The 27,608-nt window shown below is 50.2% G+C and overlaps 1 protein-coding gene across 1 annotated transcript in view; it reads left to right on the top strand.

Moving 5' to 3' along the window:
- Nucleotides 1–801: 801 nt before the first annotated feature.
- EPHB1 (EPH receptor B1) overlaps nucleotides 802–27,608 on the top strand; it is a gene marked incomplete at its 5' end in the record, with an annotated part of 261,845 nt that continues 235,038 nt past the window's right edge. Inside the window, one exon of the mRNA XM_080807523.1 lies at nucleotides 802–1,501. Within this exon, the coding sequence (XP_080663649.1) occupies nucleotides 802–1,501 (700 nt within the window). The remainder of the gene's footprint in view (nucleotides 1,502–27,608) is intronic.

Genomic DNA, 27,608 nt, shown 5'->3' with positions numbered 1-27,608 from the left:
TAATAAACGCAATGTTTCTCTTCTTCTTCCCACCTACAGGACTGCTAAAAATGAGTTTTCTTTTCCAGTGTGAAGCATGCTGTCTCTCCCCTGCTAAGACACCCTCCTTTCTCCCTGCATGATACCCTCCAGCATTCCCTGCCATCCGGTCCCTGCTAGAAGTTTGCACACAATGAAGCTTGATTTGCTTCCTCAAGGATCTCACTTAGCAGGCCCTACTCCTACAAGTTTTCTGGTATAACTCTTTCAAAGGGATTGATGTTATAAAACAAAAATTTCTGAAAGTCTACATTTGTTGAGAAATTCTGAAGAGCCTTATATCCATATGCTTTTCAGGACCCTTACAGAGCTTCACCACAATAAAGGAATGAGGTTCAGAACTGATTTCTGAGGTGAGGGGTGTTCTGTAGTCAGACCCCTAATCCACGGAGTGGCTGTGGGGAAGAGAGGCCGTGGCACTGAGGTCTCAAGTCCCTGCTGTCGCCCAGTGCAGGAAGCTGCAGGTTGTCCCTTGTGACTGTAATGAGCCATAGTCCCAGTAGGGGCGCTGTGGGTTGGATAAAGGCAGGCTTTCTAGAGGGAAGTCTGTTGTTATTTCCGGGTGGCCAGCAGAGAAATCTTTGAAGTCAGCTCATGAGGAAGTGTTTAAAAGCAATTTAGGGTTAGTAGTGTTCCTGTCTTAGGTCAAGCAGCTGGCTGGTGAGCTCGTAAGGCCCCCTCTAGCCCCAGGCTTCTCTGCTTTGCCTCTCTTGGTCTTCTTACTTCTTACTCTCTCTTTTGTGTTTTTGCATGTGTGCACCCATGCCCCGCCCGGTTCAGTGGGAGGAAGTCAGTGGCTACGATGAAAACCTGAACACCATCCGCACCTACCAAGTGTGTAATGTCTTCGAGCCCAACCAGAACAACTGGCTCCTCACCACCTTCATCAACCGGCGGGGGGCCCACCGCATCTACACGGAGATGCGCTTCACTGTGAGAGACTGCAGCAGCCTCCCCAATGTCCCCGGCTCCTGTAAGGAGACTTTCAACTTGTACTACTACGAGACTGACTCGGTCATTGCCACCAAGAAGTCGGCCTTCTGGTCTGAGGCCCCCTACCTCAAAGTAGACACTATCGCTGCAGATGAGAGCTTCTCCCAGGTGGACTTTGGGGGAAGGTTGATGAAGGTCAACACGGAAGTCAGGAGCTTTGGGCCTCTGACTCGGAATGGTTTTTACCTCGCGTTCCAGGATTATGGAGCCTGTATGTCTCTCCTTTCTGTTCGTGTCTTCTTCAAGAAGTGTCCCAGCATTGTGCAGAATTTTGCCGTGTTTCCAGAGACCATGACGGGGGCAGAGAGTACGTCTCTGGTGATTGCTCGGGGGACATGCATCCCCAACGCAGAGGAAGTAGACGTGCCCATCAAACTCTACTGCAACGGGGACGGAGAGTGGATGGTGCCCATTGGGCGCTGCACCTGCAAGCCTGGCTACGAGGCTGAGAACAGTGTGGCCTGCAAGGGTAAGTCCAAGGGCCTTGTAAGGCTTCTGCTTCCTGTCCACCTGGGGCAGGGACCAATCTTCGAATTTTCCCCTCCTCCAGCTCTGGGTCACAAAGGAACAGAAGAGCCTAATGGCTTATTATAAAGCTCTGGGGAACCTGTGTCCCCAGTGTGAGGCATGACGATGTTTCAGTTGTGTCCAACCAGAATGTCAAGTGTTCACAGTGAGGGAGGAGATAGAGAGGGTTCCAAACAGTAGATAAGAACTTAATAACCACTCAGTTATATTTAGTTTGGGGACATGAACATTCATATTCTCTCTCACATGCATACGTGTGCTCTATTCCCCTTCCTCCCACCCTCCCTCCCCTAGACGCACACGCCCCTGCATAGCATTAAGCCTGTGCTCTAAGGCATGGAGGATTGGGGTTGTCATGGACAGTTCACTCAAGTGTAGTTAAGAAGTGACTGAATTTGGAAACTATTTTAGGTCATTTCGGGTCAGCTTCTCTATTTTACACAACTTGGTCCTGGACCCATGCAGCTCATGAACTCAAAGTCCTGTGCTTAGTGGTCTTGCTCCAGCGGCTCAATGCCAAGTCCTGGGGCAGGGATGGGGACTCACTTTCATGTGTCCTGGCAGGAAATCCATTTCCGGAAATGGGGGAAGGTGGTACTAGCTATTGTATTACCTTTACTTGAATGATGCTTGTGGCGTGTTGGGGAGCTGTGTGCTCACATGGGCTCCCCTCGCTCCAGGAGAAATCATGTCCAGTACATGGTAATAAATGAGCTGAACTGGCTGGAGATTCCTCTCTGAGAGTCAATAGGAGGGTCTAGAGAGCCCTCGGCTCACTGCTTTAGTAAGTTCATAGAAGCTGAACATGGGTAGAGGGTATCCAGAGTTGGGGAAGAGAAGACTGCTATCTTTTATGAAATTTTGCCTATAGCTGTCAAAGTTTCAGATTCACATAGACCTCAGAAATGACAGCCTTGACCCTAGTGCATCATTTAGTTTTGTTTTTTTTTTTGTTTGTTTGTTTGTTTTAGATTTTATTTATTTATTTGTCAGAGAGAGTGTAGTGCATCATTTAGGCTGCTCCTGACCTTTGGGGGACAAACAGGAGTTGAAGCTGTATTAGCGCCATCATGAGCGTCCTATCAGCTGTCCTCCCTGATGTCACCCCCCTTCTGGCCTGAGCACAAGGCTGTCCTTGCCTGTCTCCTTTCCCACTTCTCTGCTCCCCAAATGCCTGCAGCCAGGGACCAGGCACAGGCTCACTAAGGCCCATCAGCCCTGCAGTCCTTTGCACTCAGCTAATTGCCTGGGCTGGGGCACTCGTGCGGCCTTTCTGAGGCCTGCTGAGAGCAGAGTGTTAGGCCTTTGTGTCTTTATTGGATTTCTTGGTTATGGTACCCTGATGGATGGTGTGGAAACAGAGGAGAGAGAATGCCAGATCAAGTGATGAATCAAGACAGACAGTTTTAACACCAGACTTGCCCAGCCCCACCGTGCTCCTCTTTGTCCTCTTGGTTGGGGGTGGGGGGGATGTGCCCTCTTGGACATTTGTCAGGGCCTGAGTGGGGACCCAGGCACTGGGCTGGGTTCTTAAAGGTACAGGTGCAGCAGCTGCCAGGCACACTTGCAAGGGTTCTGGTGATTTCTCCAGCTTCAGAGGGCTGCCATGTTGCACTTGCTGGCTAGGGCCCTCTCCTTTCTCTCATTATTTCTCGAGCAGAATGACAGGAACCAGAGCAAGCATTGATTGGTTCTGATTTAATTGCAACTCCAGGAACAGGTTCTCATTTCTTTGGGCTAATTGGAACTTTTCTCTTGCGGGGGGGTTCTGCCATCCGTGTGGCATGTCAGTCACCTCCTGTGGTTTGCTGTGGGAGGGCCTGTGGAGACAAATGTGTAAACCCAAGTGGTTTCTTTCCATTCTCCTCGCCCAGCTCCAACCCCCTTCTGACTGTTGGTGGACGTGCCTCATCTAGAGTTGTTATGAACCTGACTTGATTTCACGGGTTGCTTATTGCAAATGCACTGGAGACTGGAGGAAATGCGGAGGCCATGCACAGTCACTTTGCTATTTTAGGGACACAGGGAGCCATGTTTTGGGGGCATTTCTAAGAGTGGAGAGTTGCAAGCCCAGTGGCATCATGGGTCTTGCAGCCCAGCTGCCTGGCTGAGCTTAGTGTCCTAGAAGGGCAGAGAAGCACCTTTGTTTTTCTGTCTCAAGAACTTCAAGATGCTTCCTCCAGATCTTAGCCATTGCCTCTGCTGGCCATCCGGCTCTGGTGGCTGAGCCAGAGCTCCCTTCCCAGGCCTTAGCAGGCTGCCCCAGGGAGGTGAAGAGACCTTGGCCATTGATGGTGATCTTGGGAGGACTCTGCACCCTTTGGAGGGGGATGGGCAGTGCAGGTGGAAGGATTTGTGACTGGTGCCTGAAGTGTGTCTCCAAGTGAGGGTACCCCGCTCATTTCGGCAGCTCCATGCTGTGCTGTCAGATGGACACCATGTAGCCCTTTAGAGGCATTGTGGGGTGACCTGCCCAGTGTAGCCAGTTTTCATGAGGCCAGCAGTGCGGAGAATGGGGGATGCCAGAGAACTGTGGGTGAGTCTCTGTCAGCAGTCCTGGATGGTTCTGGGCTTCACACATTTATATTGACCTGATACATTTTCTTTTCTGGATATTTGAATCTGGGCCTTTGCCTGTGTCAGATCTGTAAAATACACTTTATGTTATTTTTTGGCAAGACAGATTTTCAACATGGGCAGGAACTTGATTCTGACTTTCCCTTTGCATCTGCTGAAACCTCTCCTGTCAGAGTCATGGGGACCAGACACTCGGTTGTGCAGAAACACCTGGTGACCAATGAGGCAGCCCTGCCAGTGAAGAGTGGTCCTGGCCTAGAGCTGCTTCTGTTCTGAAGAGAGTAGTGGTGAGAGCGCGGACAGGCAGAGGCAGCTGTTGGGGGGTGCGGGGTGGAGCTTACACATTAGGATGTGTGGCAAGTGGCAGATGCACTTTCTAGAGGGTTCCGTGACCCGAGGTCTCTGCCAAACTCATCCTTTCTGCTTACACAGGTTGAACCGATCAGGCAGAATCGTAGTAACCTGCTTACCCCTCCAGTGACTGTGACCCCATCTATGAAATTGTTAATTACTAGGAAAATGGTCCATCTGCCCCAGCTTCAAGCCTTATGCTCATAGTCTAGTGGATTAATGAGCAATCATGGCTTTGTCTTTACCTGCCCCATACCTTCCCTACTCAGGTTGATGGCTATGTCGGTTTTCTGTGTGGGTCCCTGCAGTCGGTCAATTCCTGGGGCTGGGGACCCTGAGAGCTGGTGCTTGGCAAGCTCTCTCTGTGGACCCTGAAATGTTGCAACATCTGAAGTCGGTGTCGGGGAGGACGGCTGGGTGGAGACTGACTGATGCTAGGGAGAACCTGGCATGGGCAGGCCTCTTAGCTGTCCATTGGAAGCTTCAGGGCTATAGGATCCCATCTAGGGGCCCAGGGATGGGTCTCAGGTGCTAGGACAGCCCCTGGCAGACAGATCCTAACTGGAGCAATGTACCCATGGGGCTTGATTTTGTTTCTTGATTTTGAGTGCTCCTTGAGGGCCTGGCTTTCCCTCCCAGGTATATTCCCTGGAGCTTCCAAAAGGAGCTTCCTCATTAGCCTGCCTTTCCAGCCCCTTCCAGGACTCAGGGAATGACAGTGATCTTTCTATCCATGACTTTCCCTGTCATCCTCCCTTATTCCTGCTCCAGGAGGAATAGGCCAGCCCGGGCTCACCACTGTTGAGGGCACACACGGACCCATGGGTCCCAGGCCTTCGTTGTTGGTGCTGTCACTCGAGGGGGGTTCAGGGACTTGAAAGGGGAAGAGGGTGCATCTAAGCAGAAGAAGTCTACCCAAGAGACAGGAGCTGGTTTTAGGCCTGACTCTGCTGTGAGCTTCTGGTGGTTTTTAGGTAAGTTTTTCCCCATGATAGCCTCATCTTCTCCGCCTGCTTCTCAGGGTGTGTAAATCAAGTAGATAATGGATGTGAGAATGCTCTGGAAGCCACGTGATGCCATGTCATTGCCCTTAAGCCTGAAAACACACCGTCTGACTCTGGCCTCTAAGGCAATAAGATTCTAGAAGGAAGGCGGTGTGTAGAATCCCCACCCAGGGACACAGGTCAGCAGGTCATGTGAACATTCAGTCATTACCTGCCCGCACCTGTGCAGGCCCAGCTCCATGACTGTCCAGCAGTGGCCAGGGATCTGCACATATGTGAGCCACTGTCCCTCAACAAGTCAGTGGGTCAGTTAACACACATTTGAAAGGTGTGGCTCATGCAGTCTGCCTTGAGGCAGGGGGGGTAGCAGGTGGTCTTTGTGAGCTGAAGGTCTAAGAAGACTAGAAGACGATGGTCATCTGAAGCAGTGAATCTTGATCCGAGGGTGAGTGTGGGAACCCACAGGAAAGGTTTTATAAAATGACATCCCCAGGTGACCCCTTCTGAGATGTACTGTGTAGGCCAAGTGGAGCCCAGGCCAAGAACCCCAGATATAAGCTGTAGACCAGAACCATCCATGTTGCTGGAGTATAGGAGAAGGGGGGTTGGGGGAGGTCCCTGAAGCCCTCTGGGGCTTGTGGGATTTGCAGAAAGGGTACCCCTAAAGGGATGTAGAAGGTATCTGGGAAAAGGGACTGAAGGAGTGGGCTAGAGGAGGGGTGGACTGAGCACAAGGCCAGCGGGCCAGCAGGGAGGACAGGCTCAGAGCATACCTGCCCCTCGAGTAGGGGCTGGGAAGACTGTATAGAGCCGTGACATGCTGAGCTGCTAGGAAACCTGCAGAGGAAAGAGGGGCAGAAAGCTGAGGGAGGACTGTCTGGGGTTACTGAAAGAAACGGCCCTCCTTGCAGCTGGCTGACACCATCTGGGTCACTTGGGACCATCCTGAGAACACACATCGGGGTGCCACTGCTGTCCTCAAGGGCACGGTCAAACCTGAAGGACTCCTATGCTCTGCTCAGGGCCTGCCAGTCAGGCTTGGGGCTGAGGATTCATGTTCCAGAACCAGGAATCCACATGGCTTCTCCTGGGGGCCCTCATGTCGGCTGAAACCATTCCAACTCCGGATGTTGGCAGGGCCTTGACAACTTCTAGAGAAGACCAGAGTAGTTCTTGCTGCATCACTGTCTCTCTCACTAGCCACCCCCCTCCCCGCCCCGTGTGTGTCAAAGCCCTGAGGCAGGGTCTGAACCCTCTCCAGGGCTGTTTCATGCAGCCCTCCCAGGTGCTCTGCAGTCCAGTCTCTTTGCTGCCATCGCCCCAGAGGCCTTCTCTCTTTCCTTGCTGCTTCTGCACTCTTCTCTCTCCAAATAGGGACTTTTTTTCCTCGGTAATTTTCCACCTACATGTAAATTCCTTCATGCCTGGAAACCCAAGGGACATTTTGAACCTTTCAACAGTTTCGGCGCCTTTGTCAACTTGAGCGGCGGAGATGAGCCAATTTATAAGCCTGGGGGAGTTGAGATGAAAAATCTGCAGGATTTGAAGGTGGAGGAAAAATATGTCTAATTTAGCTCCCCTTGGAAAAAAGTTGCTGGGGCCAATTCCATCTCCCTTGGGGTTGCTGGTCCCAGCTTTGGGTTGCCACAACGTCCTCATCCTGGTGCTGAAAGAGAAGTTGGGGTCCTGCGGGGAAGGTTTGTGCACATGCATGCGTGCACAGAGCTGACAGCTGCATCCAGGGTACTGGGGAACCCTGTCCGCTGGCTCCCGCCCATCAGCTGTTGGCTGGGAGTGAGGGGAAGCTTGCACTAGACAGCTTCCTCCCAAGCCCCAGGGAGACCAACTCTGCTCAGGGCTTGGGGAGGCCAGGGTTATTAACACCACAGCATTGTAAGATGAGCTTCATAATAGGATTTCCCAACAGGCTACTTCATTTAGAAGTCTCTTGGGCTTCCTCTGCTCCCTATGGTGGCCCTGCCCAGCGCACTCCAGAGAGGAATACAGTGTAATTGGCTGGGTTTAATGGGCTGTGACACCGGCATGAGCAACAGCAAACAGAGCTGGAAGAAGGCCCCACTGGCTCATGGACTCCAGCGTATGGGGTGTGAGCACTCGTCCCGGACCCTGGGGATGGTAGGGCCTGGCAAGTGGGGGAGAGAAGGGGAGCGTTCGGTTCCAAGTCCCATTGTGTTCTGTGCTGCCCCTCTGCCTTTGAAAAACAGGGCTAGAAGCACCCCAATTCCACTAGTGTTGACCAAACAACTGTGATTCTCCCAGGTCAGTGCTGGAGTGACTGGGATTAATTTAGCAGTGCTCGGTGCCTGAGAGCTGCCCTGGGTGGGAGTCCATGACTTCATAAATGTGTGCCATCAGAGATGCCGACAGACACACCATGCGGTCATTATTCAAAGGCTGTAAGCAGTGGAAATGCCACTGGGCTAGCGGTCCAGTTGGGGCCACGCACGGCAACTTCACTGACCCATGAAGACCTAGAGAGTCTGAAACTCCCCGGGCTGGGTGGGTGTGTGCGATGCTGAGAGACCATCGCTTCTGACCACCATATCATCCATAAAGAGAGCATTTGTGGGTACCAGTCTGGAGAGCCCCGGCTGGTTAACGTCGGAGCAGGGATCAGAACCCCTGGTCTGGGGAGACCACCATTGACTCCTGCATCTGAGACTGGATTTTGTTGAAATTAATCATCCTTCAACACACAATATGTATCTTCAGGACTGTCAGACTTCTCAGCTGTTCTCTCATGGATTCCCTCCCTTGCATCTGTGTTGTCCCTTGTTTTTTCTTGAGTTGGGCTCCCTGGCGCCATGTTCTGTGGCTTACATTTCCACACTGTATATAGCACAGACCTCCACATTGACCATCACTCTCTGGGTGCAGGACTGTCCCTCCAGATGCTTTGATATGTTGATCTGCTTGGGAGGCCATCCAGAAGGTGCACGAGTTCTCAGGGTGGGGGGCAACCCCAAGCTCCTGGGGAAGGATGAGGGCTAAGGCTTTATGCTGACAGAAAAGGGCAGAGGGCCAGTGGTGGGGTGGGAGGCTGGAGGCCTGGTTGTGGCTCTCTATGGGTGTCAAGTACCAGCATGCCCCCCTAGGGCTGAATCCCAGCTTAGGCAGGGTAGTGGTCAGACTTAACCCTTCACTTCCTGTCACCATCTCTCTCTGGAGCTGGGAAGTCCCTACCTGAGCACAGACATTGGCACAAAGTCCCTTGCCTGGATGAGAAATCACTACATTTGATTTTGCAGCATGAAGATGAAAATCATACTCAATTTGAGCCTGCTTGGTGTGGGGTCTTCCAGTTCTGGGCCCCAGGGAACTCTGATGATCGGAGTTCTTTTTCCACCGCCTTTGGCCACTGGCAAGCTGTGTTGACAGTGTCCTAATGCTCCTGGGTCTCGTTTCTCCCTGAATTAACTGGGGAAGGAAGACTGAGAAGAGTCAGCCCAGGGAAGTTGCCAACAGAGAAGGGAGGCCTCCTAGACACAGGAAACCACCAGAAGCAAGCCTTAATTTGCCAAGAGCACTTCAACAGGAGCAGTGAGAGGGGGCCACTGTTGGCCTTTTCCTAGGGGAGGGGTCTCTACATGCAGAGGTCCTGTTTGCCCTCTCCTTGCTGGCTGAACTAAGAGTGTGAGTATCAGTTACCTGATGGGGCAGCTGAGCCTTTTGTTTCCAGGGCCAACTAATGAGGGCAAGGCACCAAATCCTGGGGAGATGTGGCTTTGTATGGAGAACTATGTCTAGGTTGGCTGTAGTCCCCAGGAGCTCTCCCTTATGACAGGGAGCATCCCGCCTTCTTGTGTGCCTTCTCAGCCTGCTACAGAATGAGTATGTGCAGCTGTAGATGTGTGGGACTCATGGTGTGTGTGTGTGTGTGTGTGTGTGTGTGTGTGTGTGTGTGTGCATCAGGCCCTGGAGAGGTTGGTGAGGATAAGGGGGCACAATGGGGAGTCTCAGGTGGCTTCTTGGAGTCATAGGACAGAAATTCAGGGCCAGGGAGGGCCAAGCCTAGCCCTAATAAGTTTTCCTTGAGGGTAGGGCCCAGTTCAAGGAAAGAGCTGGACAAGGAAATAGGTCCTTTGGTTTTGGCCTGTCCTTGGCCTCTGCGGTGCGGGCTGTACTTACTTGGTCTTTGGATATGACCCTTGGGGACCTGCTCTGCTCACATCCTTGCAGGCCTGGGCAGTTTTGGCCTTCCATTCCGTAGTCAAGTTGGATTCCACTCATGAGTTCATGTGGCTTGAGTGGTGCCTAGGCTCATTGTTTCTTTAGGCACTTACTGGGCCGCTCCTGATGCCCTTTATGCTTCTATACTCAAATGGAGTGGTTTTGCTTCTAAGAATTTGCTACATTCTTAGTTCTCAGAAAGTGCTTGCAATATCCAGAGGACAAGGGAGCCACAAGGGGCTCTGTGGCCCTGGTGGGACCCAGTGGAGGGTAGCCCCTCCCAGCTAGGTAAGAACTCTGAGGACAGTAAGTTCAACCCACCAGATAACACTTTGCTTCTCCACAGTGGTCCCCAGCCTGCTTCTCAGCACCTCCAGTGATGGGACACTTGGACTTCCTGAGGCAGCCTGGTTCATCAGATCCCTTCATCCTAGCACTGAATCAGGGGCTAACTGATCCCGTTCCTGGGGTGGAACTTCTGTGCAAATCTCTCTTCCCCAGGTTAACCTTTGCTGTTATTTTAAAATGTTTTGGGGGGCACCTGGGTGGCCCAGTTGTTTAAGTGTCTGACTCTCGATTTCGGCTCAGGTCATAATTTGGGGGTCCTGGGATCGAGCCCTCTGTGGGACTCCCCACTCAGTGGGGAGTTTGCTTAAGATTTTCCTCTCCGTCTGCTCCTCCCTGCTTATGCTTTCTCTCTGTCTCTCTGTCTCTCAAAAAAGAAAAAAAATGTCTTGAAAAGGTAGTACATATGAAAAGACAGTTTTCCCTCCCACTCTGGTCCTCAATAGGGTCCTTTGCTGTTCCAGTTTCTGATATTCTCTTGTGGAGGATGGGTATGCATTTGCACCCCCGAATATAGATCTATCTTTTCCCCACTTGCCCAGGGCCATAGTACACGACCTTTCCATCTAGCTCACCCCCACCCCTTTCTTATTTAACAATGAAGGTTAACAGTAGCTTGGCTGTATCATAAAGACATTTGCCTCATTTTTAAAAAATGTAGTATTTTATTGAACTGGTGTGCCTTTTTGGTCCTTCACATACACACATTTAGGTTGCTTCCTGGTGTTTTTTGTTGTTGTTATTTATTTCTAAACAATGTTTCAACAAATACCCTTGCATTTATCTTTGTACTTGTGTGCAAGCTTATCTGTGAGTCAAATTTACTAATTAATTTATTCAATGAATATTTATTGAGGACTTTCTATGTGCCAGGCACTTTTCTAAGAACTAAGGATCGCAGGAAATTCTTAGAAAATTTGCTGAATCAGAGTATAAAAATTTTTAATCTTGATAGCTATCCTCAAACAGTCCTCCCAAAAAAGGTGTTTTCTACTAATTTTTCTCCCTCCAATGGTGTAAGAGAGCTCCTGTTCCCCACACTTTGGCCAAGAGAATGAAATGTCCATCGTTTTTATCTTCTCCAATCTGATAGATGAAAACCGGTCTCCCACTGTGGTTTCAGTTTACATTTGTCTTGCTATGAGGGGCATTGACCGTGGCAGAGTCCCACGTGTTGCCCCGTTCAGGAGTTGCTCAGGACTTGACAAGTGTGCCTGTTTGACACATCATTAAATCAGGTGAGTTTGCTCATTGCAGACGTTTGGGGTTTGCTCCCTCCATGCGTGACATGGTCTACCTTTCACTTTCCACTGTTCCATTCGCTCCCGCAGGGCATCCTGCTTTTATCAGCTTTGTCCACCCATAGCATCACGCCATCTTGGTGCATGACGCTCATTCATAATGGCATGTCTCAGTCGGTGGCAGGTGACCAGTCTGCAGATGGGACAGGGCAGGTGCAGATGCTGGTGCTCAAGGGCCAGCCCCTTCCCCCAGTCCAGTCCCAGGAAAGCCAGCCAGCCAGAGTTGATGGGAAATACACCTCACTTCTCCCATCCTTCCTCTCCTGCCTGAGCCAATTCTGGGCTCACTGCTTGCCCTGTGCAGCCCTGCTGTGCCCCACACATCTTTTACACCTCTCTCTCTCTCTTTTAGATTTTATTTATTTGACAGAGAGAGATAGTGAGAGAGGGAACACAAGCAGGGGGTGTGGGAGAGGGAGAAGCAGGCTTCCTGCCGAGCAGGGAGCACGATGTGGGGCTCTATCCCAGGACCCTGGGACCACAACCCTAGTGGAAGGCAGATGCTTAATGACTGAGTCACCCAGGCGCCCCACCTCTCACCCTTTGACCCAGACCCCCTACCCCACATCCTTTTCTCCAGTTCTTTCGGCTTACTTCTGGGGCCTCAGGCTTCAGCACTCCCTGATGGATCCTTCTAAACCGCCCCTTTGTAAATCACCAGCGCATAGCCCTCACCTGCCTCAGCCTTCTCTTCATTTCTCCTGCACCAACCCACCCTCAGCAGACCTTCCCAGCAGCCTCAGCCCAGCCCCTGAGCAGGCACCTGCTGCACTCCAGGCCCCAGCTCAGCCCTTCCACAGCCCTGCTTCTGCCAGCAGGCTTGGCCTGAGCCCTGGGAGGCTGCTCACTGCCTCCTTCTCTCTGTGGCTTTTGTCTTCCAGCTCTGCGGGTTTTCTTTCTCTCTGAGGCCAGACTTCCTTCCTCCCTTCCTTGTTTCACTCCCTCTCTGTCCTTTCCTTGCTCCCCTCTCCTCCTCTGTGCTCTCTCCCCTCCCCACCCCTTCCTTTTCTCTACCCGCTTCCTTCCTCATGAGTTTTCTGTTAAATATATTCAGGTTAAAAAAAATAAGTCAACTTAAAGAAAAATAGTAAAAAAGACATTAAAAAACCTAGCTCGTAGATATGGCCAAAACCAGTAAAGATGATATGCAAATGGCTGATGTTTGAAAAGAATGCTGACTTGCCCCAGGAACTTGGGCTGAGGAAACAGTTCACACACTCTTCAGGCCAGTGCCTCGGTTCATCGTCAGACCATGGTGAGGGCTGTAAGGTGGGTTCAGAGCCAACCTTTCTGGATTGGCTTCCAGCTTGCACTGAGCCACTAACACAGCTTGGCTTTCTTTTGCAAAGACTATGCACCAGAAGCTCTGCCTCCATCTTTCGTGCATTATCTCTTAAATCCTTACAATAGCCCTATGAGTACATATGGTTATCAGCCTCATTTTTCAGTGGAAGATACCGAGGCACAAAGAAGCTAAGTAACTCTGTCAAGGTCGCACAGTGTAAGGACTCTGGGGCCGGCTGGTAACTACCGTTCTGTACTCTCCCCCCCACACCACCCGCCCTCCAAGCTGGAGAAAAGCGAGATTCCTTAGGGGCATATCTGTGATTTGTGGTGGGGTTTGGGGCTTCAGTATCCCATCTGGGCTGAGATACAATCCTTCACTAAGGGACCCGAGGAAAAGTCCTCAGTTAGATGTGCATTTCCCGTTGACTAGGGATGATCCAGGAGGTCCATGGAGGGACTGTGCTGGGAGCGGGAACCCATCCACCTCCATCTTCTAGCCAGCCTCAGTCTCCTTCTCCCCACACTCCTCATGGGCAGGGCCATGCCTGCAGTGTCCCTGCGTCCCAAACGGCCACTCTGTGCCATCTGTTCAATGAGGACCAAACAAAATGCATCGAAAACAAAATTTGAGAGCAGGGTGAGCGCTGAGGAGGGAGAGAACCTTTGAAGGAGGATGTGTAAGGGAACATCCAGGAGCACTGAGTAACACAAGCTCTGAGGAAACCAGGCAGGGACCAGGCGGGAGTCGCTGACGAGGCCTGTGTTTGTGGAGGTGATGATGGTAGAGCCAGATGGAGGAAGTAACCAGTGATGGCAGAGGCCTTGTCTGTCTGTTGTCCAATATAGTGACACGGTGTGCACACACACGCCCAGAACAAAATCAACAGAATGGCCTCAAGCCCATACGTCGTGAAACCCTTTCACTAGAAGCTCGTGATAACGCCTCAGTTTGACAGAGGACATAAGGTCAGTGCAACGTGTGTGTTTCAAGTGAAAAGTGACAATCTGCTCTTTGCACAAGATGGATAGAGCTTCTCACTGAAATTGTAGGGAATATGCAACAGCCCTGCCAAATCATGAACTTGGCAAAAATTTGTCTGTTCTGGGAATTAGGCGGTTTGAGGGTTTCTGTTTGGTTTTTGGGTCTGCCCCACACATGCCTGCATTGATCCGAACACGGAGGTCCTTGGGACGTGGGGCTTTTCTTTCCCTGCTGGTTCTGTTTGTCCTCCCCTTTGCATCTTGGGCCAAGCTGGTCTCCCTGCTTTCTTTTCCTCCATTTATTCTATTCTCTTGTCTGTCTTCTCTCTGGACTTGATTCAAAAAGGAAGAAAAGAGAAACACATTTCATTGGTAGGAGTTGAATGAATGGATGGTTTTTTCCATTCACTGTTTTTATTTTTTCCCTAGGAAACTGTTTAGGTGCAAATTGCAATAAAAACGAGTTCTTTCATTTGGCAAAATATAGAAAATCAATGTTTATCATTGAAATCGATTGCAGATATTACAAGAGTGATTTTTATCATCAGAATTATTAATATATAATCACACATGTTGATAATGAGATCATTTATTAAAAAGAATTGTAACTTCTTTTTTTTTTTTTTTTTAAGGTGTCTTTATAGAATGCCCTGCTTCTCTGTGCTAATTTCTTTGCTTTTCTGGAGCATATTCTGCTTTTGTTCAGCTTTTTCAGCCCCATTCTTGATTATTTTCCCCTTTGGAGAATTCTTTCAAGGTTCCTTTTTTTCCTTAATGTCTTTTAAATCTTTCAGTCCAGCTACCAGTTAAAAGCAACAACCAGAGCTGTTGATTGTTGAATTTAACTTTCCCAGTCAGAGTGACTGATTCAGTCTTTGGGGTTGATGATGCCCCCCCTCCTTTGTGGGCACCTCTGCCCACTCACCTAAGAATTTCCTTTAATGGAAACTCAAGTATTTGGGCCTGACAGCACCAAAGTGAGCAGTAGTAGATTGCCCTTCCCTCCAGGACTTTCCACAGCCCTGGGTTCAATGGCTTGGCTCCCCAGAGAAGGTAGCCCATTAGTACACAGGCCATACACCCACTTCCTAAGGACCCAGGAGAAGTAGGCAGAGGAGGCTGCCCCTGGACATCCAGTGGGTTGAGGGCCCCCATCCCCTCCCTACCCCGGCTTCCCCCAGGGGCAGGGCCTTTTCAGGCCTCTCCCCACAGGCTCCTTCCCTGCCCATAACTGTGTCCCAGCCCCTCCTTCTAGGCCACAAAGAGCTCTGTAGACAGACATTGTGCGCTGTTTGCCAACACGGGGGCCCAGGGACACAGAGGGGGCGAGGGAGAAGCCATCTGCTCTCTCCTTTCACACAGACCTTTGCTTTCTCCCTTTCACTCCCCTCGCTCTCTGTCTTTGAACGTGCATACAAAAATAAAAAAAAGCAGTTGCTAATTAGAGCAAGAGAATGAGAGTGAGCCTGGAAGGGGGTGCTGGGGAGAGGCAGCCCCTGTGCAAATCAGCCCGCTGGTTAGAGCCCGCCGAGGAAGGGGGAGGGGGCGCTGAGGGGGCTTCGGAGGGATATTTTGACAAAATAAGCAACAAAGCTGCTGCTTCAGAATGGTAGAGGGGCTTTGTCTTAACTTCTCATGATAGAAGGGGAGGAAATAAGAAATGACAGAATTTCTTGTAACTCCCACTGCTGGTGCCCACCGACCTTTGCTTTCCTATTTTCACTCCCTCAATAGCCCCGTAAACAATAGTCTCTATGGGGGGGGGGTGCATTTAAATGTGTCCTTTTATGGGTAATTTTTGTTCTGGCTGATAGCTAGTGGGAAATCACTGGCTTGGCTTCCCATGGGGGAATTGCTGGCTGAGGAGAACCTTCCCCAGGCGGGAACAGCTGAGTCATCAGGAAGCCTGAGCTGGGAAATAGCCCCCGACAAATCAAAATTTTCTTTCAGGGCTTCCCCACTCTCCCCACTCTTTCCTATTCTTGGTTCATCAGGTGATTTCTTTGCCCAGCCCGTGTTGTTGAATTGGCCAGGAGCAGCCCTGATGTGTGTGTGTGCTGAGGTGCGTGGCTGGGAGAACAGCAGCCTGTGTTAGGAGTGGACGTTGCCCCAGCCCTGAGCTCTGCGAAACCGCCCCCCACCCCCGCCCCGCTCATAGAAGGTTCTGGACACCACAGCACAGGGCCAGGGCCATCTGTCTGGCAGTTCTGCCATGGCTTAGAACGGACCTTCCGTCTTCTTTCAGCCAGGCTCACTCTGAAGGTCAGGAGGTCCCCGGAGGGCTGCCTCTGGGGAGCCAGGTGACCCAGTGGCTAGGCCTCTACAGAGGTGCAGTTTTTTCCAGGCAGAAGCTCAAAGGATGGATGACGCAGATAAGGAAAGATTTTGATGTCAGTACCCTGTGCATTCAAAGGATGAGGTGATTTTTCGAGTTTCTTGTGAAGGTGAACAAACGTGGACGAGAACAGGGAAGCCTTGTCATGACACACATTGGTACTAACTCACCAGGGAGGAGGAAAGGGAAAGGACATAGGACATGGAAAGAAGGATTACCATTAGTTCGTTCTCCTCCACGGGCTGTTTAAGGTGATGGCTACCCATAGGAACACAGAGTGACCTCTCTGGAACTTTCCAGCATTTCCAGAGTTTCCTTATCCCCTGACCCTGGGATGAGGCCCCAAACGAAGTTTTCAGGGTTCCATACTCAGAACACCTGTCTCTGACACACAAGGATGCTTCCCAAGAAGCTGAGTGCAGCCCTCCTCAGCCCTGCCCGAGGACCCCCCTGGGGAAACAAGGGCACGAGTCCATGCACCATGCAATGAAGACAGACCAGCAAAGCTGTTGAGAAGATAGCCATGGATGGGGCCCTGTTCAGAGCCTGCGGCAGGAAAGCTTGGGTTGTTCCATCCTGGCTTTGCGTTTCTTAGCAGGGTGTCTACCCTGGGCCACAGTATTGCTCTGCATTAATGGGTTGTTTAACTCTGGGCTCTAGCTGGCTGTGAAGATACCATGAAAGTCTGCCTGTGTGGAGCTCTGCAAAGACCTTGACACATGGCAAGCATTCAAAAATGGATGTTGATGTTACCAGCATTTTTGTTATTAAATAAGCCAGAGGATGATTTTCTCTTTGGTGCTGGTTCCCTTGAGACACAGAACTGTGGGAAGAATGTGGTAAATGCACAGAGATCCAATGAATATTAAGAAGGCTTAGATAACGTGATCTGGGTCATGGGTCCATAAAGTATTTTAACACAGAGTCACCGGAGAGAGCGAAAGCCACCCATCTAGTCATAAATGGATGTGAGTTTGCTCAGTTGGTCATGGCAAGGTTAAACTCTTTATTGAAATTCTTTTTATTTTAAATTTTTTGTGACTTTAAATTTCATTTAAAAAATTGTCTTACAGAGGGGCACCTGGGTGGCCCCATTGGTTAAGCACCCGACTCCTGGTTTTGGCTCAGGTTCTGATCTTGGGGTCATGATCAAATCCCACATTGGGCTCTGGGCTCAGCAGGGAGTCTGCTTGAAGATTCTCTCCCTCTGCACCACCCCCCCACTCTCTCCCTCTCTCTTAAATAAATAATAATGAACAGATCTTGAAAAAAACTGTCATATAGAAAATTTGACTTTTTTCGGGAGAAAGTTTTATGAATCTTAATTCTTGCACAGATTTGTGCAACCACCACAAAAATCAGGATATAGAAGACCTGCCTTATGATCTTGCTTTCTAGTCACTGACTCCTCCCACCCCTAGCCCTGCTGCCAATGATCTAGTCTCCATCCCCTTGCATCGTCTTTCTACGTGGAGCGATACAGCGAACCTTTGAGACTGGCTTCTTTCACTTAGCGTAATGCCCATGATGTTCACGGAAGGGGCCGTTTTCTATCACTGGTTTGTTGCTTTTTATTGCTGGGTAGTATTCCATGGCACGGATGCTCAGTAATTTGTTTATCCAATCACCTGTCGAAAATCATTTGGATTGTCTCCCAAGTTTTCGGTGATCATGAATAGAGTTGCTGTAGGCATTCACAGACAGGGTTTGTGTAGACATCCGTTTTCACTTCTCTAGATCAGATATCCGAGAGAGGGATTGCTGGGTCATCCAGAAATTGTGGGCTTAATTGCCAGATGGATCTTCAGAGTGGCTGTTCCCTTTGGCATTACCGCACCAAGTTTTCTGCCTCTTTTGCAGCCCTCCGTATGATTGGTATTTGTTATTTTAGTCATTCTGTTAGGTGTGTCTAGGTATCTCAGGGTGGTTTTTCTTTGTGTTTCTCTAGTGAATAATGCTGTTGAGTATCTTTCATGTGCTTATTTGCCATTTGTTTATCCTCCTTGGTGAAGTGTCTATTCAAGATGTTGGCCCAGGTTTTAATTAGGTTGTTTGTTTTCTTACTATTGGGTGTCGTGGTTTCTTTATATATTTTGGATACGTCTTTTTGTTGAATATGCGAATGTGTAGCTTGCAAATATTTTCTTCCCTTCTGTAACTTGTCTATTCTTTCTCTTAATAGTGCCTTTCACAAAATAGACATTTTCAATTTTGATGAAATTTATCCATTAAATGTTTTGTTTTGTTTTGTTTTTATTGAAGGCTTTATTTTTCCTAGAGCAGTTTTAGATTCATAGCCAAGATGGAGGGGAAGGTACCAAGAGCTCCCATGTGTCGCTGCCCACACACGTGCATGGCCTCTCCCATTTCAACATCCCCACCTAAGTGGGACACTGATCACCATCAGTGAACCTACAGTGGTGCTTCACAGTCCCGCAGAGTCCATGGTTCACATTAAGGTTCTCTCTCGGTGTGGTACCTTCTGTGAATTTGGACAAGTGTATAATGACATGTATCCACCATTACGGTATCATACAGAGTAATTTCACTGCCCTAGAAATCCTCTGTGCTCCACCCATGCATCCCTCCCTCCCTTAACCCCTGACAGCTGCGTATCTTTTCACTGTCTCCACACTTTTGTCTTTTCCAGAATGTTATACGGATATATACAGTATGCGGCCTTTTCGGGTTGGCTTCTTTCACTTAGTAATATGCATTTAAGCTTCCCTCATGTCTCTTCATGGCTTGACAGCTCATTTCTTTTAAAAGCTGAATAATACTCCATTGTCTGGAGAATTTATTCATTTTTTTCCTCAATGTCTCCAACCAATTATTTTTTCCATTGATCCAGGTTTATGGATCATACTTCTGGTGTCATGTCCAGTAAAGTAATTCCTTGCCTAAACCCAGGTCACAAAGGTTTTCTCCTAATGTTAATCTTCTAGAAATTTTATACTTCTTGGTTTTACATGCACATCTGTGATCCATTTTGAGTCCGCTTTTGTTTAAGATAGAAGGTTTGGATTGAGGTTCATTTTTATTATTTGCCTCTGATGTCCAGTTGTCCCAACACCAGAGGGTTGTGGGGATGGGTCTTTCACCTCCTCCAAGGCTTGCTTGGATATTACTGTCTCAGTGATCCCTGACCTGACCACCCCACTCACGGCCTTCCCACCTCCTCTCCCTTGCATTGTTTTTTTCCATAGCACCGACCACGTCTGATGTAGTACACAGCTTACTTACTGATTTTGTTCAATAGGGCGGCCTAGGGCACATGGCTGCAGAGGGAGAGGGTGCAGGCCTTCCCGTCTCACATGTTCGTCAGGCCAAACAGGTTTGTCAAAGTTAACACTCAGCTCTGAGCTCTTTGCTCACCCACCCGCCCACCATATTGTCTGAGACAAATAAGAACTTAAGCAATTAAACCGTTTTCCCTCTCAGTCTTAAAGTGTTTGTCCCTTGAAACTTAAGCTTTATCCCTTTTTCACCCTGATACTCCTTGAAAAAAAGAAAGTGCTCTAATGCCCTGGGAAAATTATCTTAAATTCTAATCAGCCTTCACTCCTGGGTGTTGGGAGCAACTCGGAGATGAGGTGGTTGTCAGGGCAGGGGGAACGCAGGAAAGCTGTTTGGGCGGCAAAGTTGGCTAGCATGGAGGCTTTCAACTGGCTAATAGTGCTTCAGTTCCAGCAAGGAGGCTTAGCTTATCAAGTGGGAGGCCCAGGGAATCCGAGAAGCAAACAGTGCAACGATGTGGAGAGACCCAAAGAAAGGAGAGCGGATGAAAGAAACTGGGGTGTAGAGTTGAGGGGCTTCCCATCCCCAGCAGTGGAACCCTTATATTTATTCTGTCCCTACCCTGAGTTCCAACATCACTCTGCCCCAGGCTTCTCCAGTAGCAGCAGGTGGAGTGGGTGCATACCCTCGTGTCTCCCTGGGGTCTGCTCTAGAAATTCTTTATCGGGTAGTTTGGGGGCAACAGTGTGGTTAGCTGGGTGGGGAGAGGGCTGCTGGGCACTTGAAGCCTGCATTTCCACAGCAAGCACGCTGTTCTGAAAGTGAATGTTAATTTGGAGTTGGGGGGAGGATGGAGAGGGCACTAGAGGGAAGGGGATGGGAGGGCTGCCACTGTGTCTGTCAAGATGTGGCTGCTGAGGGCTGGCGGGAAGCATATACAGAAGGAGCTAGTCCTTTCCCTTCCTTGCTGCAGAGGAACCGGCCCTCTAGATACCCCCCACCCCCAATCTCCTGCCCTAAACTGGTCCCCTGCAGGTCCAGTGGGTCCTGGCAGACAGCCCTCTGTTCAGCTAGTCCTGCTCTTTGGTGATCTCGGAACAGCTAAGGCTCCTGGTCTGTTTGGAATCTGGTCACATACCATGTTTGTTCCCAGAAAAGCAAACCCACGTTGTCTCCAATTTCTGTCTCATTTCTACCGCTGGATGGACCGAGGCGGCTACTTTTCCCTTTTGATAAATTTGCTTCAGTTCAGTGGGAGGAGTGATGATTTTGAGTCATCAGACCTATGAGGGTGGGGGAACCCAACTTGTAATATTTCTTCAATTATGCTTTAATGAAGACACCCATTAACACTTGTAATAATTCACAGAAAAGAAGCCCAAGCAGAGCTGGTTGAAATGTCTTCCTTTGTCTTTTTTTTTTCTTAAGTGTTACCAGCTTAAACAGAGATCTTAATTACAGAACAGAAGCAGAAGCTAGCAGGGTCTGGGAATTTCCTTTTCCCTGTGGGTGCCAGTCCTTGGCCACACCTTCCTCCTCTGGCTCCTCCCAGAAGACCTGCTCCAGGAGAGGCTGCCTCTCCCCCTTGCCCTCCCTTCCTCCCCCTTGAGAGCATCCTCGCTATGAGCCAATGCTGTGTGCAGGGCTTCCTGGCTGGACAGAGAGGGTCTAGGTCTTTGAGTCTTTCTCAGTGGTGTGTGTGTGCGTGTGTGTGTGTGTGTGTGTGTATTTAAAGATGTAAAGTCAAAACAAGGTTATGAAAAATTGTGGCATGATTTAAATGTTTGTTTTCAACAAATAAGTGCTTTTAACACAAAAATTGCAACACTCTGTGTAACGCTACGAAAAGATACTCACGGGATTCATGAAATGTACTCATGTCCAGAGCCCTAGAGGCAGGCTGGTTGGGTAATGGGATACAGTTTGAAGTTGTATGAACTTCTCCTTTCAGTCCTGTGAGTAGATCTCACTGAGTGGGAATTTGAGGCCTTTCCCGAATGGGAATGAGGCCAGATGGTCTCCTTACCTTGTCTGTGACAGCCCTGCTGGGGCTCTGAGTCTGGGAGGTGGGCCCCATGTGCATTTGCTCATCCCGGGTCAGCCACACACTCCCATCTCAGGGGAGCCTGGTCTGACTCCTCTTCTCACACCTTCTAGAGCTAGGGCGGGTACTCCATCAACTCAGACATTTGGAGGCAGATTCAGAGGACAAACAAATCTGATGCCGGACTGGACTGGGGGCTCCTGATGCAGTCCTTCTCCTTCCTCGGGTATGAGGAAATCCCACCCCATGGCACCCTCTGTGGGCTCAGATGCTCATGGGCCTCTGGGTGCCATGACACCTGGGTCTGCAGCCTGTCGTAAGGCCAAGCACGGCAAAGGGACTGCTTTCCCTGGTTGTGCTGGCTGGCTCTCTTGCCTTCCCCAGGGTGCAGGGCAGGGTGGGAGTAGATGGGTGTGGGCAGGGTTGACCAGGGTTCAAAGCACCAGGCCAGGCTCTGCTTAGCTCCTTCTTCTGTGCTGAGCAGAGCTCTCCTTGTCTGTGTTCTGCTCTTCAAAAGAAATCATCTGGGCAGATTTAGAATGCCCAAGAGTGCTAGGGCTGGGTTGGTGTGGGCGTTGCCAAAGAAACCAATTTGGAATACTTCAATACTGACTCCTAGAGGAAAATCCTGCAGCTCCAGGCTCTAAGGCCTTATCCCGTCAGGGAAACCCTAGGAAGCATTGTCTGACCTGGAAAAACACAGAGAAGCACATCGGTAGAAGGGATGATCCAAAGGCCAGTGGAAAGTTGGTGCTTTGGTTGGGGAATGGTCTTCAGAGTGTGCTAGAGAATGATTAGAGCTGCACCTGGGCTGGAGGGCCTGTCCTGTCTCTGCCTGGATCTTGCTCATTAGAGACCCCGCCAATAGCAAAGGTCACCACCCAAACCATGCCCCGGTGCTTTGCCTTCACCTCCTGTCTCCAGACATGTCTTCCTAAACCCCAGACTGGCCCAGTCATCCCCCGTGCTTGCAAACTCTTACAGCTCCCCATTGTTATGATTATGAACTCTTTCTCAGGCAAGACATCAAGAGTGCGCACATATACACAAGTACCACAGGCCCCAAGCCCAGCACGGCTGAGAGTGTGGACTCTGAGTTTGAATGCTGTTGCTACCTCCTATAGCTGTCTGACCTTCGGTGGGTTATCTTACCTCTCTGCGCCTCAGTTTCTTCAGCTGTGGAATGGGCATTACAGTAACCCATTTCCTAAAGTGGTTGTGAGAACTGAGTGAACGGACATTCGCCAAGTGCCTAGGCCGCTGCTGCGTCTCAGGGAGCCGTGAACCTGTATTAACCGGGGCTGTTTCCCAGCCCTGTTATGGGGAATGCGGAGCCCCCCCACCTTCAACTCAGCAGTTCCAACTTCAAGTCTCAGCAGCCCTCTAAGGCCTACCTGAACTCCTGCCTCTTCTCTTAAGAGTTTTGGATTTCCTCTTCAGTTGACAATGGGACAACCTTTTTGTTCTCCCCTGCTCACAGCACTTTGCCTATCTGTTCCCCATCCTGTCCGTCCTCCACACACCAAGAACCGGAGGCTGCCTGCGGGCCCTGGAGGGTCAGCAGCCCCATTCCTCTGTGTGGCCAGTTCCTTGCCGGCAGAGCTGCTCTGTCTCCTTCCCGCACTTCCCCGTCCTTCTTCTTGTCGGCACTCATCTCCTGGCCACCATCCAGCCTCCCTCTTTCTCTTGTCTTCCCTGCTCTCCATCTCCTCCTTTTTGATTCTCCTTGCTTCTCTGACCTCCCCCACCTCTCTCTTAATGAGAACTTTCACACATCATATTGATTTGGAGTTTTAAAAAGCCAGAATTGATTTTTCTGGGGGGACTTTTCATGATCTTATTTTTAAATGTAGGAAGAAAGCTGTTTCCAGAGCTGTTGACTTTGTTCTATTGAGTTAGGAGTCGATGGTGGAAACTCTTTTCCGGAGACTCAGTGAGCTCAGGGACCTCCGATGCCACATCTAATGAGCCGTGGGTCAGGGCCGCCTTCCCTTCCTCAAGCCCAAGTCTGAGGACAGAGGGCCTGGCAGGGGGAGGCCTTGCACACTGGCCTGGGTTGGAGGATGAGGTTAAAGAGAATGTCCAGAGAGTGAGCACAGACAAAGCAGACGTACTGTAGGCCTTATGGAGTAGGGGGCAGGCTTCGGGAGAGCAGTGGGGGGAATCTGCTGGTAGGACCACAGTTTCTGCTGCTCTGCCATCAGAGATGGGTTCCAGGGACCGTCTCATTTCTTCCTATGTGTGTAGCATGTACTGATTGGACACCTGTGCTGTGTGCCCGGCCTTCGGCTGCAGGTGTGTGTGTGTGTGTGTGTGTGTGTGTGTGTTATGCAATGGAATATTACTCACCCATAAAAAGGAATGAAATTTGGGGCACCTGGGTTGCTCAGTCAGTTAAGCATCCACCTTCGGCTCAGATCATGATCTTGGGGTCCTGTGATTGAGCCCCACATCAGGATCCCTGCTCAGCGGGGACCATGCTTCTCCCTCTGCCTCTGCCCCTGCCCCACTCATGCTCTCTTTCTCTCCTTCTCAAATAAATCAATAAAATCTTTAAAAAAAAAGTTAGTGAAGGGAAATGGGCTAAAAAACTATCTGATGTATAGAGTATAGAAAGATCTAAGGGAGCAGAGTGAGGGGGAGGAAAGGCAGCCTCTTGCCTACAGGGATGTTTGTGTGTACACATGTGTTCACACATGTAGGCTGCATTAAATCTTTTTTGGGAATGAGGCTGGGTGTATATAAGTAAATGCACAGAATAAATGGAATAGATGAGAATATTGGATGAAAAGAAAATAAAGGCAGGGAAGCAAGATGATCTGTAGCCAAAGGTCCTGACTCCCGTGCTTGGGGTGGATTTTCTGGATGGACTGGTTAGTTGTCACCAAGCTTGACCTGCTCCCCCACCTTGGGTGCCGCAGCTGTGCATTGTGGTCACCCCTTACCCACATAAGTTCAAAGCTCCATGGAAGCAGCCGGGAGAACAGGAGACTTGCCACAGCTCATCTGACCTGGGCTTCTGGGCAGGGACAAGGGGAAGAGGTTGAGGGCATTCCTGGGTTGATGCAGCCCCCCTGGGCACTGAAGCCCGGGAGCCCCCTGGCAAATGCAGAATAGCTTCCTCCTCCGGCTCAGTAAAGGCAGCACTGGGCAGGGCCAATTCACAGGCAGCTTGAAAGGTGATCAAACCATCCTGAGATGCCATGGGACCTGCTTGCCGACTCTCATGTTGTCTCATTTTGTTGCAGAACAATTTTGCTTCCTTTTTCACCTGGCGAACTGCTCCTCATTGTCAGATTTCCACTCTGGGGGTCAGTTTCTCCACGTGCCTATGATACTCTGAATGGCCAAGGTATTTCTTCTGTGACACCACATATACTTCCCTAAACAACATTTTCTGTGAAATTGCAGTCCAGGATAACAGTGCTTCTGGGGAAAGAAAGGTTAGGGCTTGTCATTTAACACCCGCAGAACTTTATAGCCGAAGCCATAAGAGAAACAACAATCCTAATAAAACCAGTCGCCCAAATCCCTCTCTTCTGGTGTTTGTCCCCAGCCTCACCGTAGGTGGAGGCTTTGTAGCTTTGAACCCTGGGCCACGTCCTTTTTCTTTGCAATGTCAGCCCTAAAGGGCATTCACTTCAAGTTGAGACCCATTGTACCAAAATTACACATCCAAGACTTCTTTGTGGATGTTTTAGCACAGGCAGATGTGTCTTTGTAGTTTCTCCATCTGCATTCCCACCTCCGTGCCTTAACAGAGTGGAGGACTAGAGGCGCTTGAAGATGCTGACCCATAGCTTACGCTAAAGGAAGCACCGGGTGGACTTTCAGCTTGAGCTCTGCATTGTCACAGGCCCTGTCACAGTGCATGGCCTGAGATGTGGAGGAGAATGCATCAGAACCCACCTGTGCCCCCGCCCCTCTCCAGTTCCTGACCTGTTTTCTTTCAGCAAAGAGGTGCTCTGGGGTGGAGCGGGATGGCCTACAGGAGCCGTCCTGGGCAGAATGGACATCTTACATGTCTCTCTCTCTCTCTCTCTTTTTTTTTTTTTAAGATTTTTTTAGAATTCATTTACCTGAGTGAGAGAGAGAGAGCATGAGTGAGGTGAGGGGCAGAGGGAGAAGCAGACTCCCTGCTGAGCAGGGAGCCTGAAGTGGGTCTTCATCCTGGGATTCTGGAATCATGACCTGAGCTGAAGGCAGATGCTTAATCAACTGAGCAACCCAGGTGCCCCAGCACCCCGCCCCCCCCCCCCCCCCGGCCGCATTTCTTTAATAAAACCTCTGGGCCCACACCACGGTGACTCGTCCCAAATCTTCTTCTCTCTTTTTTAAACTTTCTTCTCAGGAATGATAGCTAGGCAAGGAATGTTTCTGGCAGACTCTTTTTCAGTGACCAGGACACCCTCTTGTTCCGTCCTCTCCCATGTCCCCCAGCCGGTTTTTCACCGGTCATCCCAAGCACAGTCAGTCTTCCCTAGTTCCCCAGAGTTACAGTACCCCTACCCAGGGTCCCTAATTTGCTCCTGGGGTGAGATGCTCCCTACCAGGTTCATTCTCCGTGACTCTTCCTGCTGTCTCCTCTGCCTTCTCAGCTGCTTTTCCCTCCCACCCCCACCACTGAAGGAATGAGTTTTCTATTTTTCCCAAGATGCCTCTGGCATCCCTTGGGTTACCCACAGGAGGCATGAGGGTAGAGGCTTGCTCCCCCAGTGAATGTAGGAAACCTTCAGGGCTGGGAAGAGAGCCTTGAGCATCTCCAGGCCAGGCTGGTAGAATAGCTCTACCCGCAGAAGGAGGAATGATGGGGACTTGCCCAGCATCCTCTCCATCCTCTGTTTTCTTTCCTACAGTGTGCAGGCCTATCTGGAGGGTCCTCAGACAGTGCAAGTCAGGCTGGAGGAGCCTGGCATCTCTGCCTCACCCACACATTAGCTTGTGGCTGAATTAGCCCCTTCTGAGGGAGCTGGGGCTGCTGGTGGAGGTCCAGACTTTTCCCTTTTCTCCTCAGGGGACCATACCCCCCACCCCCTGCCCAAGCCATTGAGCTACCAGATTCTGTCCATTCCACTGCTGAAGCTCTCTGGAACCTTCCCTTTCTCTCCATTGCCCCTACCCCACTGGAGATGGCCCTCTCTGGTCTCCCTGGCCCCTGACAGTGCATCTGCCCCATGGCTGTCCCAGGGGTTTCCCCAAAAAGTAAAGCTGGCCCTGGCTGCCTGTGCCGAACCCTTCAGGTCTCTTCACAGCTTCCGGATGAAGTCTAACATGCTCCCTCCGACCAACCCCGTAGCGCCAGGGCATTTAATAACCTGGTCCCTGGCTACATCTCCAGACCCTCTTATGAGCCCCTAGTTCACGCTTCCAGCCAGACAGGGCTCGGGGGTTCCCAGAAGTGAGTCCTGTCAGCCGTGCTGTTGACCCAGTCTCTCCTCTTCCTGGATCTCCCTTCTCTTTCTCTTTGACTGAAAGAGCTCCAGGTCTGCTCCCGTGGCTCCATCCCTCCAAAGCCCTCCCAGTCTTAGCCCCACAGAGACACTTGAGCAGCCCTTGCTTCTGTGTCCCCAAGGCTTTGTGAGTATGAGCTCCAGTGGCAGTCCCTGCTCTGTGCAGCAGAGCATCCTCTCTCCGGGTCCCTCACAGTGCTGTGTGCTCCCTGAGGGCAGGCAGCCTCCAGGTCACTTCCACACCCCCTCACCTGGCCCCGTGCAGGTGTTACAAGCACGCATGATCTGTGGGATGAGTGAATGAGCATGAGAGGGGTGTGGGAGCTCCGCAGAACTCGAACTGCCACCTGGCTTAAGGTGCATAAAATAGAAGTGGCCTCCTTCACTCTCCTCCCCCAACATGCTGTCTTGGCCAAGGGTGGAGCCAGGCAGGGGAACTCGGTCCTGGCATCTGGAAGCTAGACAGACACTCAGGATCTCTGGCCCCACGATACAGCTTGTCAAAGCCCCCGGGGGAAACAAAGTCAAGAGATGTTGGAGGACTTTTCTTTGGGGAAAAGAACTATTCTCAACTTATATATTTAGAATCGTGCAGTATCTTCTACCTTATGATTTGACTGATGGAAGAAGTGTATTTAAGCTATTTTTAACCTGGAATCTTAGGAGGAAGAAATCTAGTGATTAGATATTTGGAAGCTATTGTGTAATTTTAAAACTTTGGTAAAGGAGCATGTTGAAAGAAAGAAAGAAAAAAAAAAAAACCCAACCAGATTGACGTGTTTCAGTTCTCTCTGTAACTTTAGACTTTTGTTCTGAAGGAATCCATTGTCTTCAGAAAGGGGCAGCCAAGGGTGTGTATGTGCGTGCACACACATGCGTGTGTGTGCGTGTGTGTAATTCACTCCCTTCTCCATAAATAGCTTAAGATTACATTCTTCGCGTAAA

This window comes from Martes martes (genome assembly GCF_963455335.1).
Source record: "Martes martes genome assembly, chromosome: 1".
Taxonomy (NCBI): Eukaryota; Metazoa; Chordata; class Mammalia; order Carnivora; family Mustelidae; genus Martes; species Martes martes.
Note: the sequence above shows the minus strand (reverse complement) of the source record. Positions and strands in the feature narration are given on the sequence as shown.